The 17,921-nt window shown below is 41.7% G+C and overlaps 1 protein-coding gene across 1 annotated transcript; it reads right to left on the bottom strand.

The window, feature by feature from the left end:
- Positions 1-11,851: 11,851 nt before the first annotated feature.
- LOC117758231 (zinc finger protein 292-like) lies at positions 11,852-17,851 on the bottom strand. Its single transcript, XM_034579742.1, has 2 exons — positions 14,147-17,851; positions 11,852-14,095 (listed from the first exon to the last, which is right to left on the bottom strand). The coding sequence occupies exons 1-2, from the start codon at positions 16,688-16,690 to the stop codon at positions 13,250-13,252; spliced, it is 3,390 nt and encodes a 1,129-aa protein (XP_034435633.1). The 5' UTR covers positions 16,691-17,851; the 3' UTR covers positions 11,852-13,249.
- Between the last annotated feature and the right edge of the window lie 70 nt (positions 17,852-17,921).

Below are 17,921 nucleotides of genomic sequence, written 5' to 3'. Positions count from 1 at the left end.
TAACAATGGAAGTGTATGTGGTGCTTTCTGATGATGTTGCCTAAAGGGAGCATATATAAGGTGAAGAGTATCGGTCCATGGACAGAACCATGTGGAACTCCACGACTAACTTTTGTGCATGGAGGAGTCATTGCTAACATTAACAAATTTAAATCGATCTGATAAATATGATTTAAACCAGCTTAATGTTGTTCCTTTAATCCCAACATGTTGTTCCAGTCTCTATAACAGAATCTTGTGGTCTATGGTGTCAAATGCTGCACTAAGATTCAACAGGATGAGTATAGAGACAAGTCCATTATCTGATGCCATGAAAAGGTCATTAGTAACTTTTCATAGTGCTGTTTCTGTTCTGTGATGGATTCTAAATCCTGACTGAAAGTCTTTCAACAAACCATTACTATTTAAGTAATCACATAGCTGGTTAGCAACAGCTTTTTCAAGGATTTGGGAAATGAAGGGCAGGTTTATTATGGGTCTATACATAGCTAAAACCTCTGGATCAAGAGTGGGCTTTTTAAGCAGAGGTTTAATTACCGCTACCTTAAAAGCTTGTGGTACGTAGCCGGTTGACAAAGACATATTAATCTGATTTAATATGGAACTGTCAACAAGACAATAGACAAGTCGTTGGTTTAGAAGATGAAACTAGTGAGGTCAGTTCAGGAAGATCAATTGAAGAAAAGTGGTCCAAATATAGATCTGGTGCCAAAGGTGGTTCTATGGTTTCTAAGGAGGCTGAGGATTTTCTTCCTTGATGGTTATAATTTTATTTGTGAAGAAGTTCATGAAATCATTGCTTCTCAGATTTAGAGGAATAGATGGATCAGTAGATCTATGACTCTCTGTCAGTCTGGCTACAGTGCTGAAGAGGAACCTGGGGTTGTTCTTATTTTATTTCTATTAATAATGAATAATAGGAGGTTTGAGTGCTTTCTTGTAATTTATCAATGAGTTAGGCATAGCAGAAATGTACGCATGTGTTGGCATGGATGTCAACCATGAGGGGTTTGAGGGTTGGCAAGTTTGAGCAGAACTATATACTAAATATATTTAAATATAATTTAAAAGCTCTCATATATGATTGTTTTTTGCTACCAATAAATCAGTTAAAATCAGCTACAGTTGTGGAATTTCATGGCACTATATTGTTGAAATTGACCGATGAATTATAAACCAATAAACAATTTAACGAAAGCCAAAACTGTTATATTTCAATATGAACATTATCATATACTCTATTGTCAACTAAGTAATCTATCTCAACTGTTATAGTTGAAGAATTTATGACAATAAATGATGAGGATGAAAGGGCATTTTTATGGTTATTTAATACATTTGGTAAATGCATTAGAAAATTAAATTATTGTTGTCTAATAAAGCCTATTTTTATTTAAATAAATGGAGTTTTAATATATTGTGCTTTAAGTTAAAAGGGTGTGTGTTTACATTTTCTAGAACAGCCGGGCACAGCCTAGTGATTAATTGCTGACGCACTGTTTGTGAATGAGGCCCAGTGTGAGGTCCCTAACCAGTAGCACAAGGTATTCAACATCTTTTCCTGTTTATAACTAAAATTAAAAGGTTACAAATGTAACTGGTACCTTTTGATCTTCAAACAAATTGATTATTTCTTCCGAGACACCACAACCTCACAAGAAATTGACAATATCTGTCAGTTGTTCTGCCATCATGGACCTGTAGAGTACTGTAAGGGTTTTGTATTCTGTATTCTTTATTAAGAGTGTTTTCTGTTTTGTCATTACCTCGTGTTTCTTGATTTCCTTGTGTTTATGTTTGTCTGAGTTGTTTCGGTGTCCCTGTGTTCGGTTTCCTGTTTTATTTTGTAGTCTCTGTTCATAGTGTGTTTTCTCTCGTCACTTCTTGTTTTATTTTGTTGTCTGGGTTCTTGTGTCTAGTGTCTAGTTTTACTTCCTGTCTGTGATTGTCTGCACCAGTCCTCATGTGTTTCACCTGTGTCCAATTGCCCCTGCCTTCCCTGTGTGTGGATATAAGTCTCTGTGCTCCCCTTTGTCCTTGTCGGATCGTCGTCATTATGTCCTGTCCTGATCTCCTGTGTTTCTGTATCCTGTGTCTCCTGAGCTCCCGTCCTCTTCTCCTGTGTAAGCCTCCTGTGTTTTCTCCCGTGTGCTTTTGTTTTTTTCAGTTTGACTTTTGAGATTCCTGCGTTTATTCTTATTTTTTCTGTTGGACATTTCCATTAAAAATACTCTTTTGTTTAAACTCTGCATCCTGGGTCCATCTGCCTCACCTACCCTGACAGAACGATCCGACCAAGAATATAGACCCAGCAGAGATTCGTTTTTTTTGCAAACAAGTTTTTTCTTTGGATGCCCTGGTTTACAAGCTTTGTTCACCGGGCAACCAGCACCAAGCTGAGACCCTGAAATAAATCTCAGTTCTTCAGGCATGGCTGGAGGACCGACCTTGGGTGAGCCATTTTGTCCCGCACCTTCTGGTGGTGCAGACGTTGGAGAGGGGGCGTCCACAGCGGGAGCCTCTCTCCTCTGAAGCAGGCTCACAGGCACCAGCCCCCAGTCCTGGCTGGGTCCCAGTCTCCTCCTGTCCGCTCCAATTCCGGCGTCGGGGGTCCCGGCTCTCATCACTCCCATTCCTGTGCCGCGCCGGAGGGTCCCGGCTGACGTCACTCCAGTTCCGGCGTCGGGGGTCCTCGCAGCGTCTACTCCAGTCCCTGTTCCGCGCCGGAGGGTCCCGGCAGACGCCACTCCTGTTCCGGCGTCGGGGGTCTCGGCAGACGCCAATCCAGTTCCGGCGTCGGGGGTCTCGGCAGGCGCCACTCCAGTTCCGGCGTCGGGGGTCCCGGCAGACGCCACTCCAGTTCCGGCATCGGGGGTCCCGGCAGACGCCACTCCAGTTTCGGCGTCGGGGGTCTCGGTAGAAGTCACCTGTTCCGGCATTGGGGGTCCCGTCAGCGGCTACTCCGGTTCCTGCCCCACGTCCGGGGCTGAGGTCTACGCCCCTTGATGTTTCTGGACAGCTGCAGAAGCGGCTATCTCCTGAGTCCCCGTGCTGCGTCCCTGACTGGCCTCCGGGCCGTCCGCCTGAGTCCCAGTGCCTCGTCCCTGATCGGCCACAGTGCCGTCCCCCCAAGCCTCTGTACTCTGTCCCTGATCGGCCACGGTGCCGTCCGCCCGAGCCTTTGTTCTCTGCCCCTGACCGGCCTCCGCGCCGCCCGCCCGAGACTCTGTACTCTGTCCCTGATCGGCCACGGTGCCGTCCTCCCGAGCCTCTGTTCTCTGTCCCTGACCGGCCTCCGCGCCGCCCGCCCGCCCGCGCCCCTGTGCTCTGTCCAGGATTCCCTCCTCCGGATCCCCCCTCCTCCCTCCCGTCTCTGTTTTCGCTTTTTGGCCGTCTAGAATCCGGCTCTTGAGGGGGGGTGGGGGTTCTGTAAGGGTTTTGTATTCTTTAAGAGTGTTTTCTGTTTTGTCATTACCTTGTGTTTCTTGACTTCCTTGTGTTTGTTTGTCTGAGTTGTTTCTGTGTCCCTGTGTTCTGTTTCCTGTTTTATTTTGTAGTCTGGGTTCTTGTGTCTAGTGTCTAGTTTTACTTCCTGTCTGTGATTGTCTGCACCAGTCGGATCGTCATTATGTCCTGTCCTGATCTCCTGTGTTTGTCTCCCGAGCTCCCGTCTTCTCCTGTGTAAGCCTCCTGTGTTTTCTCCCGTGTGCTTTTGTTTTTTCAGTTTGACTTTTGAGATTATTTTTTCTGTTTGACATTTCCATTAAAAATATATATATATATTTTTTTAAATATAATTTCTTTGATTTCATGCTTTCCACCATGGGGTTTGCTTACAATCTTTAACCAACAAAATGATATGATAGTACCATGGCATCATGAGTCAAGCTAAATTAAACATTTAAGTTGAGTTTTTATAAAAAGATTAAATGATGGATTGTGGAGCAATATGGGCTACACAAATAAAATTTGATTGATTAACTTTATGGTCTATAATCTGATAGGGTGTGACCCTCTCGTCCTGGTCTTGGCATCACATTAATAGTTGCTTGGTACATTGTTTGAGGGAGAGCATGATGTCTACATGCATTGTTGATTACATTTAAAAAATAACTAATTAAAAATTTTAATTTAGAAAGGGCATTGGGTTAAAGGTCATTGTTATGCCAGATTTATATACATTTTCATAATATGCTGCAAGTTTCTGATAATTTTTTTTCATTGTCTGTTTCCTTCAATGTAACTGTCTTTTTTACAACTTTTGACTGAGGTATTCAATTGTTTATCAGTTGTATTTGCCGAAATATAGGATATTTTATTTGTATTGTGCTTAAAGTCTTGAACTTTTTTAGGAAGAGATTGTCATATTACAATTTCTAATTCATGCAATTTTTCTAGGTCATTCTCGGCATTGGTTTGTTTATGAATTTCTCTGAGACAACTGATTGATTTTTCTACTCTGTCAATCTCTTTATCTAGCTTCTTTTTCACTGAAAATGACACCATGACCAGAATTGGATTATGACAATAAATGATGAGGATGAAAGGGCATACATTTTTTAAAAAAAACCCACGATTAAAGACCCACCAGCTCACGTTTCAAACAGATTCTCTCCACTCAACGATGCACCCGTTGAGAAGCAAACTCTGATCATTGGTGACTCGGTTCTGAGAAACGTGAGGTTAGCGACACCAGCGACCATAGTCAATTGCATTCCAGGGGCCTGAGCCGGCGACACCGAATCCAAACTGAAGCTGCTGGCTAAAACTAAACGTAAATACAGCAAGATCGTAATTCACGTCGGCAGCAACGACTCCCGGCTTCGCATGTCGGAGGTCACTAAAGTTAATGTGGAGTCGGTGTGTGCTTTTGCAAAAACGATGTCGGACACTGTAGTTTTCTCTGGACCTCTTCCTAAAACAACAGGTGATGACATGTTTAGCCGCATGTTCTCTTTTAACCGCTGGCTGTCGAGGTGGTGTCCTGTAAACGGTGTGGGCTTTGTAAATAATTGGCAAACTTTTTGGAGGAAACCTGGTCTTGTTAGGAGAGACGGCGTTCATCCCACTTGGGATGGAGCAGCTCTCTTATCTAGGAATATTACCCAGTCTATTAAATGACAACCCAGGGTTGGGACCAGGACGCAGAGCTGCAGTGCTACACACTTCTCTGCGCTCCATCTGGATCAGTCACACAACCACAACCCCATAGAGATTGTGTCTGTCCACCGTCCCATTACATTATTTAATTCAAACAATAACAGAGGTAGAATTCCACACAAAAATCTAATACAAATGAACACAACCGCTGCAACAACTCAGGAAACAAAGACTTTTAAATGTGGTCTTTTAAACATAAGATCATTATCATCAAAGGGTATTTTAGTTAATGAAATAGTCTCAGCTCATAAAATAGATTTATTGTCCCTCACTGAGACGTGGCTGCATCCTGATGAATGTCAGTCTAAATGAATCTACCCCCCCCCAGTCATGTAAATACACACGTTCCCAGAGAATTTGGTCGAGGAGGTGCTGCTATTTTTAACTCCAGTCTATCAATTAATCCTAAACCTAAACTAAGCTACAACTCATTTGAATGTCTTGTTCTTAGTCTTCCACGCCAATCCAAGAAACACCAACAGCCAATCATATTTGCTGTAGTTTACCGTGCCCCTGGGGCTTATTCTGAATTTTTAACAGAATTCCCTGAGTTCTTATCAAACCTAGTCCTAAAGACCGATAAAATTATTATTGTTGGTGACTTTAATATTCATGTTGACAATAATAAAGATAGCCTTAGCGTAGCATTTATTTCGATATTAGACTCAATTGGTTTCAGTCAGTGTGTACACCAACCTACTCATTGTTGTAACCACACACTTGACCTTATATTATCATACGGTGTCAAAATTGAACATCTAACGGTACTTCCGCGCAATCCAATTCTATCAGACCATAATTTAATAACCTTCAATTTTTCACTATCAGAATATATGCCACTAATAATAAACTAATTTTCTAGATGTAATCGGAAATAATTCCGATTACATTTAAACCCGTACTATCCGTCGATATAAACAACAAATTCATTAAAAACCCTAGCTCCACTGAGATTGACCATCTCGTCGATAGCTCTGTAGACTCATTACGATTAACATTAGACTCAATAGCGCCTCTAAAAAAGAAACATATAAAACATAGTAAATTAGCTCCGTGGTATAATTCCAAGACACATGAGTTAAAACAAGTATCAAGAAAACTAGAAAGGAAGTGGCGCTCCAGCAACCGTGTTGAATATCTCCTAGACTGGAAGAATAGTGTTAAAGCATATAAGGAGGCCCTCCACAAAGCAAGAGCTGCCTACTATTCGAAACTAATAGAAGAGAATAAAAACAACCCCAGGTTTCTCTTCAGCACTGTAGCCAGGCTGACTGAGAGTCACACCTCCACCGAACCCAGTATTCCTCGATCCCTAAATAGCAATATCTTTATGAATTTCTTTAATGATAAAATTCTAACTATTAGAAATCAAATCAAACATCTCCTGCCCTCAATTGGCACTAATACCCCATCAAGCACAGAAATCTCAGAAACGGCTGAGAATCCTACCGATTATTTAGACAGCTTCTCTCTGATCACCCTTGATCAGCTGACCAAAATATTCAGCTAGACCATAATGTTCTAAACCAACAACTTGTATCTTAGACCCCATTCCTACAAAATTACTTAAAGAAATTCTGCCCCTAATTGATAGTTCGTTACTGAACACAATACATCTGTCATTATCATCAGGATATGTACCACAGTCTTTTAAAATAGCTGTAATCAAACTCCTTCTCAAAAAAACCACCCTAGACCCAGAGGTTTTAGCCAATTACAGACCAATATCTAACCTCCCCTTCCTGTCTAAAATCCTAGAAAAAGTTGTAGCCAATCAGCTGTGTGAGTTTCTCCAGGAAAATAATATATATGAAGACTTTCAGTCGGGGTTTAGAGCGAATCACAGCACAGAGACAGCCTTGGCAAAAGTCACTAATGACCTTCTAATAGCTTCAGATCAGGGGTTTGTGTCTGTCCTCGTTCTGTTAGATCTTAGTGCAGCATTTGACACAATTGACCATAACATTTTATTACAGAGACTAGAACAGTTAATTAGCATTAAAGGAACCGCCCTAAACTGGTTTAAATCCTATGTTTCTGATCGCTCCCAATTCGTGCAAATTAATGATGAGTCATCTGTGCGCACCAAAGTTAACCATGGTGTTCCACAGGGCTCTGTGCTCGGCCCAATTTTATTCTCATTATATATGCTTCCACTCGGAAACATTATCAGGACACACTCTGTAAATTTCCACTGCTATGCGGATGACACCCAGTTATACTTGTCAATAAAACCTGAACAAAGTAATCAAATAACTAAACTCCAAGCATGTCTCAAGGACATAAAAACCTGGATGACCCGCAATTTTCTCTTATTAAACTCAGATAAGACAGAGGTTCTAATACTTGGCCCTAAACACCTTAAAGATACATTATCTAATGATATAGCTGCGCTAGACGAAATGGCCCTTGCTTCCAATGAAACAGTCAGGAACTTGGGAGTGATCTTCGATCCTGATTTATCCTTTAATTCTCACTTAAAACAAATTTCTAGGACCGCCTTTTTCCACTTGCGTAATATCTCCAAAATCAGACATGTCCTTTCTCAAAAGGATGCAGAAAAACTAGTCCATGCCTTTGTTACATCCAGACTGGATTATTGTAATTCCTTATTATCAGACTCCAGCAGTAAGTCGTTAAAGACTCTGCAGCTTGTCCAAAATGCCGCATCACGTGTCCTGACAAGAACCAAGAAAAGAGAGCACATTTCTCCAGTATTAGCTTCGCTACACTGGCTTCCAGTTAAATCTAGAATAGAATTTAAAATTCTCCTCCTCACCTTCAAGGCCCTTAATAATATGGCACCATTATATCTTAAAGAGCTGTTAGTACCTTATCAACCCACTAGAGCACTGCGCTCCCAGAATTCAGGCTTACTTGTCGTCCCTAAAGTCTCTAAAAGTAGAGTAGGAGCCAGAGCTTTCAGCTATCAAGCTCCTCTCCTGTGGAATCATCTCCCACTTTCAGTTCGGGAGGCAGACACCATCTGTACGTTTAAGAGTAGGCTTAAAACCTTCCTTTTTGATAAAGCTTATAGTTAGAGCTGGTCCAGGCTTGTCTTAGACCTGCTCTTAGTTAGGCTGCTATAGGTTTAGAAGGTCGGGGGATACATGACACACGGAGCTTCTCTTTCCAGCTTCTCCTTCCTCTTCTCAATCGTTATCACATCAAAGTAATTCATATCCCATCACTACATGTTACTGACTTGACTTCTTCCCCAGAGTCCCTTTGCCTTATCGTTCGCAGATCCAGGGCCGCGGCTGTGGCCACATCATGGATTAGGATCTATGGATCACGTATCAGAGATCGTAATGGTGGATCCAGTATGGCGGATTCTGCATCGTGCTGGCTGATCGTGATAATAAAGGCAGATCCTTTATCGTGTTGGCATCAGATAATGGTGGTGGACCACGACCGAGGTGGCAGCTGATGATGGATCCTAATGGCGGCAGTGGACAATGACTGTGGACTATAGTGGCATCCGATCTTGATGGTGGATCATGATCTTGCTGGCTGCTGACCATAGACTATGATTGCTGCAGGACTGCTCGATACATAGTATTTCTCCTCAGACACTTGACCATTAATGACATTAATCCACCAATTCACTGACCTTCAGTTATGCTTCAAAATGTTTAACCATTATCAATGCTGCTAAAACCTTTATCTTGATGTTCTCCTTTACACTTGACATCTATTGCACTTCTGTCCGTCCTGGGAGAGGGATCCCTCACATGTGGCTCTCTCTGAGGTTTCTACGTTCTTTTTACCCTGTTAAAAGGGTTTTTAGTAGTTTTTCCTTACTCTTGTTGAGGGTTAAGGGCAGAGGATGTCACACCATGTTAAAGCCCGATGAGACAAATTGTGATTTGTGAATATGGGCTATACAAATAAAATTTGATTGATTGATTGATTGATTCTCTAGAGGGTAAACAGCTCAACTGTTTATGGCCCTGGCCGTATTGTGTTTTATTTCTATGTTTTTGTGTGTCTGTATTTTGGGGTGAGTCTGTGTTCCTTTCAGGAGAAGACCTTTGTAGTGCCACCGGCAGGTCCCCTCCTGATTGGCTGGATGGGCTGATTCTTGCTGGGAGCTGTGCTCTGCTGATTGGCCCCTCCGCAACAGGCTGCAGGTTAAAGCATCCAGGTTTCCCAGTCATCAGGAGGACAGCGACTTGACAGCAGTGGCCTTGGTTCTGTCCTCGTCTTTTGGTTTATGTGTTTATTTCAATAGGGTTATCCAGCAGTTTACTTTGAAGGGAGAGATTCCTTTGTTCGTTGTTTTGGGCCTGGGTTCACCCTGAGTAATACTTGTTTCAGTTTACCTACACTTTTCACTTTTGTGTGAGTAATAAATTATCTTGTTATTGGATTATTTGTGTGTTCATTCTGGTTTTAGGGACAGGGAAGAGAACCAGTTTTTGTATACTTTTATGCTGCACTCCTACCCTAGACGGGAGCGTAAAAGCAACAGTGCTACCCAGTGGTGCATAAAGGCTACTACCTTACATCCACCCTATCTTTAATTGATGGCATCCCAGCCATCATAACAGACAAGATAAAACTAAGACCAGTGACAAAGAAACGTGAGATGAAAGAAGGACCACGTGGTATAGAAAAATGTATGCGTTTAGCTGTTATGTAGGTGAGTGCATTTTTGCTTTAAATATGTCCCACAGCTTGGGCATAAGCCTGTGACAGACAGTCATGTAGAGTCTAGACATACTCGCTGTATCCACATGGCTGGTCATCATGGGGGAGCGTGTGTGTGTGTGTGTAGGTGCCAGGTTAGAGAAAGTAGCTTGCATGCAAAGAAAGACTGTGAAGAGCATAACATAACTATCATTAACTTTCAAATAACTTGTAACCAAAATATCACAGCAACACAAATCAAACTTATAAACATCACACGGAATCGAATAAACAGTCTTTGCTTAGCCTAGTATAATTATTAAGCCCAGTTGTGTTACCTGTCCATGGAAAGGGAAAAAAAGGTTGGTCTCCAGAACAAAGAAAAGCATGTGGTCAAGGCTTTGACTATACATGTAGGCCGAACTGTAGTTCACAAATACCAGGTCCCAACAATCCTCATCTACACAGGAAGGGGTCAAGGTCAGAGTTACTCCCAAGTGCCTTGGAGACAGTACATTTCTTCTGCTGGGTGAGGTGAGAGGTGGTAACTACGAATGCCTCACCTTATGGCTGGGGGGCAGTATGGCAGAAGGGGTCATTCCAAGGAGTTTGGAGCCCTTAGTGGAGAGGGCAGCACACCAATGTCATAGAACTCTGTACTGTCTACTTGCCTTCAGCTCTGGGCATGGCTATTGAGAGGGATAAGCTGTGAGCCCTCAGTTTGTTCAACCATCAATGAGGATCGTTTGTGGAAACGGTTGGGCTGTATTTTCTTCATGGTTCAGAGATGGTTCCATTACCTCCAGATTCTATTTGGCTGCCTGTGAAGTCAATATCGTTAGGGTCACGTGTTTGTTTTGGTGCCTCTGTGGGAAAAAAGCGGTATGTTCTAATCTTCTGTCTGGGTCTGACAAGCATGTGCACATGGTACACAGGGCTGTTCGGTGGGTGTTAAGCAATGAGGTAATGTATCCCCTTTGTTGATTGATAATTTTATGACATTATAAATTTGTGTTAGTACCATTCATACACTAACCTTGCCATAACTTGTTTCGTCTGACCTTGTTGGTGGTCCGAGACAACTTTTCTTGAAAAAGCCTATTTCTTCCTAATTGTCTCTTTTGCTGTTGCAGGGAAAGGAGCTTCAATGCTTCCCAACATATCTCCTTTAACATAGGAAACATCAGAAAATGCCTATCCACAATTCGTTTTGGCAGCAACATTTAAAGCAACGCAACCTTGTTGCGTCATCTGGTCACACCCACTTAATATAAAAAACGTAGCGGCTGTTTTATTAACATGACATGATCCAGAGCTGATGTGAATCCTCACGATTGTCTGAGCACCTGATTTCTTCTATCTCATCTGTCCAGTGAAAAAAAAACGATTGAACTTATAGTTCACAACATCACCAGTCCTTTTTGTTTTTTCATTTTCAATTAAATCTGTTAGATTTCCTGTGAGTAGGTAATGATTAAATATCTTCTCTATATAAACTGACATCTTATCTCAGGACGTGTCATTCTGTTTTGGACAGGAAACAATTTTAACTGTCAGTGCACAGGCTACAGCACATAGTATGGTACAGTCTGTGCAAAAAGTTTTCTTTTCTTTATTTAAAAGATGAGTGTAAGTGGAGTCAGACTTTCTTGCCACATGGTTCTCCTTTCCTAAAACCTTACTGCTCCTCCTTCACAAGGAAAGATGTAGTGGTGGTTAGGAAAGTAGATTACATAACTCCAAATGCACCCCAAGTCTATATGCTAAGATGACCTACCCACTAACGAGATAAGTATTTTCCTAAATGTTTGCAGTATTCCTTTGAGAAAGATTCAACATTTATTAGCAGTAGTGTATGTGGTATTTTAACTGGTGAGGTATACAAGTCTGTACATGAATAAATGCTGGGCTCAATGAATTGGTAAACCTGCAAAATTACCAACAAAATGCAAAGATAAAAAGGTTACTGGTTCAGCTCATTTGTTTAAAACAACTTATCCATTCAGTTTGCATGCAAAAGTGTTAACTGAACTAAATGGTAAATGATGGAAAACAAGTCAAATGGTTAAAAAAAGTCCAGTTTAATAATAAGACTGTTTGTGGCAGTGGGTGGTTTCAAGATATATACACATACACATAACATCTTTGAAATCACAAAGTATGCACAACAACACAATCAAGTCTGGAAGTCCCACAGGGATAATTAGGAGACCTAAAGCTGATATCGGCTTTTCATTATCAGCAAAACATTTTTTAACAATCTATAAATAAAACATGCTATACACATTTTATAAAAAAAAGACTAATTGTACAGATATAACTGTGTCATGTTAAACAACTGCTTTTTATCTGGACATGTAAATAACGTTTCATGTGTAGGGCTCCAGTTGCAGCAGATTGTACTCAATCAATTCCTGAGATTCTGCTTTTAAGAACAAAAGTTAGACTATTTTTTTTAATACCACTGTGGTCTGCATGGTCTGTAGCTGTTTCAACAGAAGGTCTGAAACACTTGAAAATGCAGCATCTATAATAATTTTAACCTTACTAAGTGATTTCAAATTCTGATGGTTACTGAACCTGACACAGATGTCACTGGTGTTAATACCAGCTGTTTTTCTCCATGCTTGTAGCACATCAGCCTTCCTCTTGAGGCCATGTTGAGATTATTTGACTGTTTCCAGAAATTTTAAGAACGACATTTCAAATCCCATAGGTTTAAAGGAGGCCAGTGGAGCGCTCTGTTCAGCCATTTCCTCTTGCAGTACTGCAGGGCAAGATGAGTCTGATTCATCGCCCTCGCTGTAAACTATGTTGATCTTTGTCGTACGTGGTATTTTCTTGCGCTTCACTATTTTTTCGATTAGTTTTCGTGGACGCCCTCGTTTGCGTTTGATCACCACAGAACCATCAGAACTTTCCTCATTAGATAATTTGCTCTCTAACAATTCAGTAGGGATTTCTGCAGTGGTCCTTTTGCGTAGGACAGGCTTTGAATATCCATATTCTCCTCCCTTTAGTCCAGCATCTGCTGTCAGCTCATTGTCTGACATATCAGAGGTGTTGTCAGATTTTGAGTCGTCACTCCTGATGGACCGGTATTTCTGCCGGGGAAACTTTTTGCAGAATATAAAGTGACTCCTTTGTTGTTCCAGGTACTTCTCTGAGAGCCCATGCCCCATGTAATGTTTCAATATACCCCGCTCTGATTTCATGACTGACTCACAACCTTTGATCATACAAGGATATTGTAGAGGGAATTTCTTAGTGCATATTGCAGATGCCTCCAATTTAGATTTCAAGGAGGGTTTTCCATACTTTGTCCAGTGATTGGCTTTTGACTTGCCAACTCTCCTTATGTCACTTCCCTTCTGTAGGATCTTTTTATTGCTCTCAATATTTTCCTTTCCATTACTTGTCTTTGTAATTTGGTGATGCAATGTTTTTGAGTTCTGTTTCATTCCATCCTCTTAATCAGTTGATTTTTTAGTTTAGGCTGGTACAAGTCCTGGTGCTTTTTCATGACATGTCTGAGAAGGTTTGACTTCGTTGCATATGAACGGTCGCAGCCTTCAATTTCACACTTGAACGAGCCATTTAATTGTTCAGGTTTGGCTAACTTTATATCTTTGTGCTTTTCTTTGACATGCCCAACATACTTCCAGAAAGCAGTGAAGGATGCTGTGCATCCTTGATGGCCACAAGTAAACTTGCCAAGCTTGATGCTAGAAAATAGATTACCAACCTTATCAAGACTGAATTCATGCAGCTGAAGGTAGTGCTGCAAAAGGTTGGGAACCTCTTGGAAAACTCTAGAGCAGTCTTTGACTTGGCATCTGAATTCACAAATTTGGACGATCTCTGCCTCTAGATCCTCCTCATCATGTTCCATTATTTCATGAAGTCCCTCTCCTGGGTCCTGCTCCTTGTTCACCTCCAATGCTGACAAAGCAGACTGATGAACAGCTCTGTAGTGGAGGATGAGATTATGCTGGATAGTGAAGGCTGCCAAACAGTGTTGATGAACGCAGCGATATGGTCTGTATGAACTCATGGCATCATTTGAGTTTGACTTGTTCTCTTTTGACTTCTTGGTAATATCTATGCTTGGCTTCACTATTGGCTGCCTGTTGATAGATAGTTTGTTTAAAGGCTGAGGTCCTGTGAAGGTCTGGGCCAGTACTTGTGGATTTGGATATTGGTTGTGCATAGGGGCGGTTTGTAAGGGATGAATGACTGTGGAACGGTTGTCATTTTGAAATTTCTGTTTAGTTATGTCCATGTTAATATGTGGCAAACATGCATGTGATGAAGAATAACATTTTGCTACATCTTGGGGCGAGCACAGTTGGGCCCTGTTCACCAATGCTGGATCAGTAACCACTTTGGTTTGAGCCAAAGGGGCCTGGTTGGTATTAACAGGACACTTTTGAATAGCAGCAGATGCACATGCTTTGTCCTGCCTGCGCTTCATATCTAGATCTGCAATTTCTTTAGCTGATAGGTTGTGAGCTGAATGATAGTGAGAGCGAAGGTTTGAGTTACGAGTGAATGTTTTACTGCACCTTTGGCATTTGAAGGGAGCATATAGGCCATATCTTTTTTTCACCAAATTCACCATCTCAAGTGTGTAGTTGTGAATTTTGGAAAGGTGTTTCCATAGCGATTCACTTGACATTGAAGTAAATGCGCAGGTTTCATTCTCACACGTAAACGGTTTAACATAGGGGGACGATGTCAAGCTATCGGACCATGGGACCATTGCAAGTTCTGTCTGGCTGTTGACAGTATTGGTATTTTGCTTCATGGAAGATGACATCTGATCAGATATTTCTTTGACCAAATTCAGCCTTTCAAATGCACTTTGAATTTCTGTCATCCATAGTTGCTGGCTGGCAGATAACTTCTTGGGTTCCTGATCTGTATCATTTTCAGCAATTCCCGTGGGGCTCAAAACCTCCTGTGGCAGCGTGGAGGTCTCTCTGAAATAAGTAAAGCTGTGCATGTTTAGTCGTATTTTGCCAGAGGGTTCTGGGATGATTACAGACTTTTCTTGAATTACATGTCCTGTGTCACTCTTTGCATTAGAAGGAATCTGATCAAGTACAGAGTCATTGAAAGGGCTACACATTTGACCAAAAGACATGAGATTCTTTGTATCGGCATTGGGATCAGTATTGTCTGAAAGACATGAGCTGTTTCTACGTTGAAAGTCACCGGCCAGAATCTGCTCCCGTAGTCTCTTTTTAATATTTTTCTCTGTTGTCTTCCTTTGTGTCTCACACTGCTTGCCACTAAGCTGACTATTAGGTAACTCTGTTTGCATTATTGGGTTTGAATCTGTATCTAGTGACTGAATGGTTGTCCCAGAGTAATAGACTTCACTGTGGGTTGGCCCAGCAGTTACGTAGTTTGTGGGAACACTGCCAGAATCAGCACGGTTTTCTGTGAGGATTGGAGAAAGAAGTGGGTCAGGGAATTCACTTCCACCAAATGTATCAATGGTTGGCTGAGGATAATGAGCTGTACTATACGAGTTGACCTCCTGCCTCTCCTCTCTCTTTAGCTGGACATTTTCTGTATGCAGTATGACTGAGTTTTCTGGCAATTGCTCATTGGCTCCAAAGCTAACACAAGGGTTTTGAAACAATGGCTGAGGAGTAGGTGTGTGAACAAAAAGATCAGCCATTTTTGATTCAGTCATGATTTGTTTGAGAATGTCATCATTTGACTTACCATTCCCACATGCTGTCAAATTATCTTGTCGATAACTGGTAGTAGGGTAATCTTTTGTGGCAATTGTAACTGACTGATGAGGCTTTTCTTGATACAGAGCAGCCTGATTATAAGAAAACTGTGGCTGAGCGGTGCTAACTGTTTGCTCTGAATTAAGGAGGTCAAGAAATGATGTGGGCATATCTGTGTTCAGCTGCCCCTCTTCGTACGGTTTGCAGATTGTACGCTTTGACAAGTGGCCTCCAAGGGATTTGGGACTATTAAATTGTCTAAAACACCTGCAACAAACAAATTTTCCATCCTTCATAATGGCAGGCCATTTGGTTCTTTTGTTTCTTCTGGCTCGTTTTTGACTTTCAGTGATGACCATACCATTTTGAGGTTGGTTGCTAATGCTTTTCTGGCTTGCAGAGTGTGGAGAGAGAAAATTGGACTGTGCATTATTTTGCATCGATTTATTTGCTGCCTTGGAACCTGAGAATAAACTGCTTTGCACCTTTGATGTATATGCTGGAAGACTGTCTTCCACTTTCAGTGACACTTCATTTGCAGCATCTAAGCACGAGGGGAAAACAGACTGGGACCCATTTTTCATAAGTGGTGACTGCAGGAACTCAACTGGTCTGTTAATGGTTGATCCCATCATTGAGGAAGTTGGCAGAGCCACACTGCTAGAATTTACCTGCAAATTAGATAGATAAACCTGGGAAGAGCCACTACTTTGAATTTGTTCACTTCCAAGGACTGAGTGCCAGTTTTGACTACCTAAAACTTTGGACTGCATTGTTATTGGACTTGTATCACTTTCTAATTGAGATAGAACAATAGGATTTAACACATTTTCCATCAGGAGTGAAGCATTCTGGCTGGGGGCAGATGAAGAACGGGAATGCGGAGTAGTATACTTTGTGCCCAGGTCAGTATATGGAGGTGATTGGATAACATTCTGCCTCTGAACTCCATGAACTAGTGCTTGGTTGCTGTCCTGACTGGGAAGTGAGGTGACAGAACTCAGATGTCTAACAGATGATGTGTTTGGTGCTGAAGGGTGGGTTAACTTGATTTTAGTTCGAGCGACTTTCCATTGCTCATAGAAATCAGGGTGAACCGTTTTCATGTGCTTGGTAACACTTCTGTATGAGCTGTAGTGCCTTGTACACATTTCAAATGCACATTGAAATCGTTCCCTCTCTCCTGGAGCAGGACCTGTGGTAGTGAAGATGACACAGAGTTCACTGGTCTTTTCTCAATCAAGTGGTTGGGGCAGTGATACTGATAACAGGCTGCTGCTGCACATTTGATGTTGCTGTCCTGGCAATGGTAAGCTGCAGTCAGAGTTGCAACCTTACCAATTCATTATTGACATTACAGGGAACATTTGTGGTGGTCCTGTAAATCATGTGTATTACAGCTAAGTGGCACATTACCCAAATTATGTTCAAATACATGTATGGGTTGATTCTGCTGAGGTGGTGTAATATAATCCAAAATAATGACCACCTGAACCTTCTCTGTGTCCATAGGATCCAAAATGTGGGAATCAAAGGCTCAATCACAGTATGGTGTAGACTCTGTGTCTGACAGCTTGAAAAACCCCCTCTGTCTTTGGGAAACCACTCTGTGCTCTTCTAGGGTTTCCACAGGTGCTTTGTGAAGATTTCAGGCAAACTTTCAATTGACACTGGCAGCGTTTCCATGATCTGGATTAACTGCATTTTCAGTGTTCCAGTTCTCTTGGGAATTATCTTGTAATTGTGCAGTTGTGATTTGAAAGCATTTGTTCAATGAGGTGAAGGGCCAGTCTGCATATTTTGTGAAGTCTGTTCAGAAGCTGTATTGTCCTCTTCAGTGTCATGCTCATCTTGGTGCAAATCCAGCTGCTTTTGTGAATGGAATACCATCGCACAGTCCACAACTTTACAAGTGAAAGTATTATAATGCTGTGCCTCATGGTCATACAGTCTGAAGGCCTCATTGAAAATCTTTCCACAATTGGGAAACATGCATCTAGCCTTGAAAACAGAATGTGTTTTCCTGTGGATAAGGAGCTCAGTGTTAGACAAGAAACTTGCCTTGCAGTTCAACTGTATACAGATATAAGGCTTCACACCCACAGTGGACCTGTAAATGATCGTTAAGATGTGTGACATAACAAAGTGGCGGCGGCAGTACTGGCAAATAACCTTTTTCCTTTGCAATTCAAGGAAAGTCTTGCTTCCTCGTTGTCCCCATGGGCTTTTACATGTGCAATGAGGATTTTTGAAAAATTTAAAATTCCTTCTGCATTTTCCAATAGGGCATACATTTTCTTCACTTCTCTCTGTGCTACATCTGTCCACTCTGGCCTGAACATTATCAACAAACCCCCCCATTTTGCCCAAGGGAGGCACCTT

Source organism: Hippoglossus hippoglossus, chromosome 24, assembly GCF_009819705.1.
Source record: "Hippoglossus hippoglossus isolate fHipHip1 chromosome 24, fHipHip1.pri, whole genome shotgun sequence".
Taxonomy (NCBI): domain Eukaryota; kingdom Metazoa; phylum Chordata; class Actinopteri; order Pleuronectiformes; family Pleuronectidae; genus Hippoglossus; species Hippoglossus hippoglossus.
The sequence above is the reverse complement of the archived record's forward strand: the minus strand, read 5'-3'. Positions and strand labels throughout refer to the sequence as shown.

Excerpts from the sequence above, each read along its gene's own strand:
- LOC117758231 (XM_034579742.1), bottom strand. The coding sequence starts at position 16,690 with ATGTGTACAAGGCACTACAGCTCATACAGAAGTGTTACCAAGCACATG. Across the intron at positions 14,096-14,146 it reads ATCCAGCATTGGTGAACAGG|GCATGTTTGCCACATATTAA; the intron begins GCCCAACTGTGC and ends TCTTCATCACAT.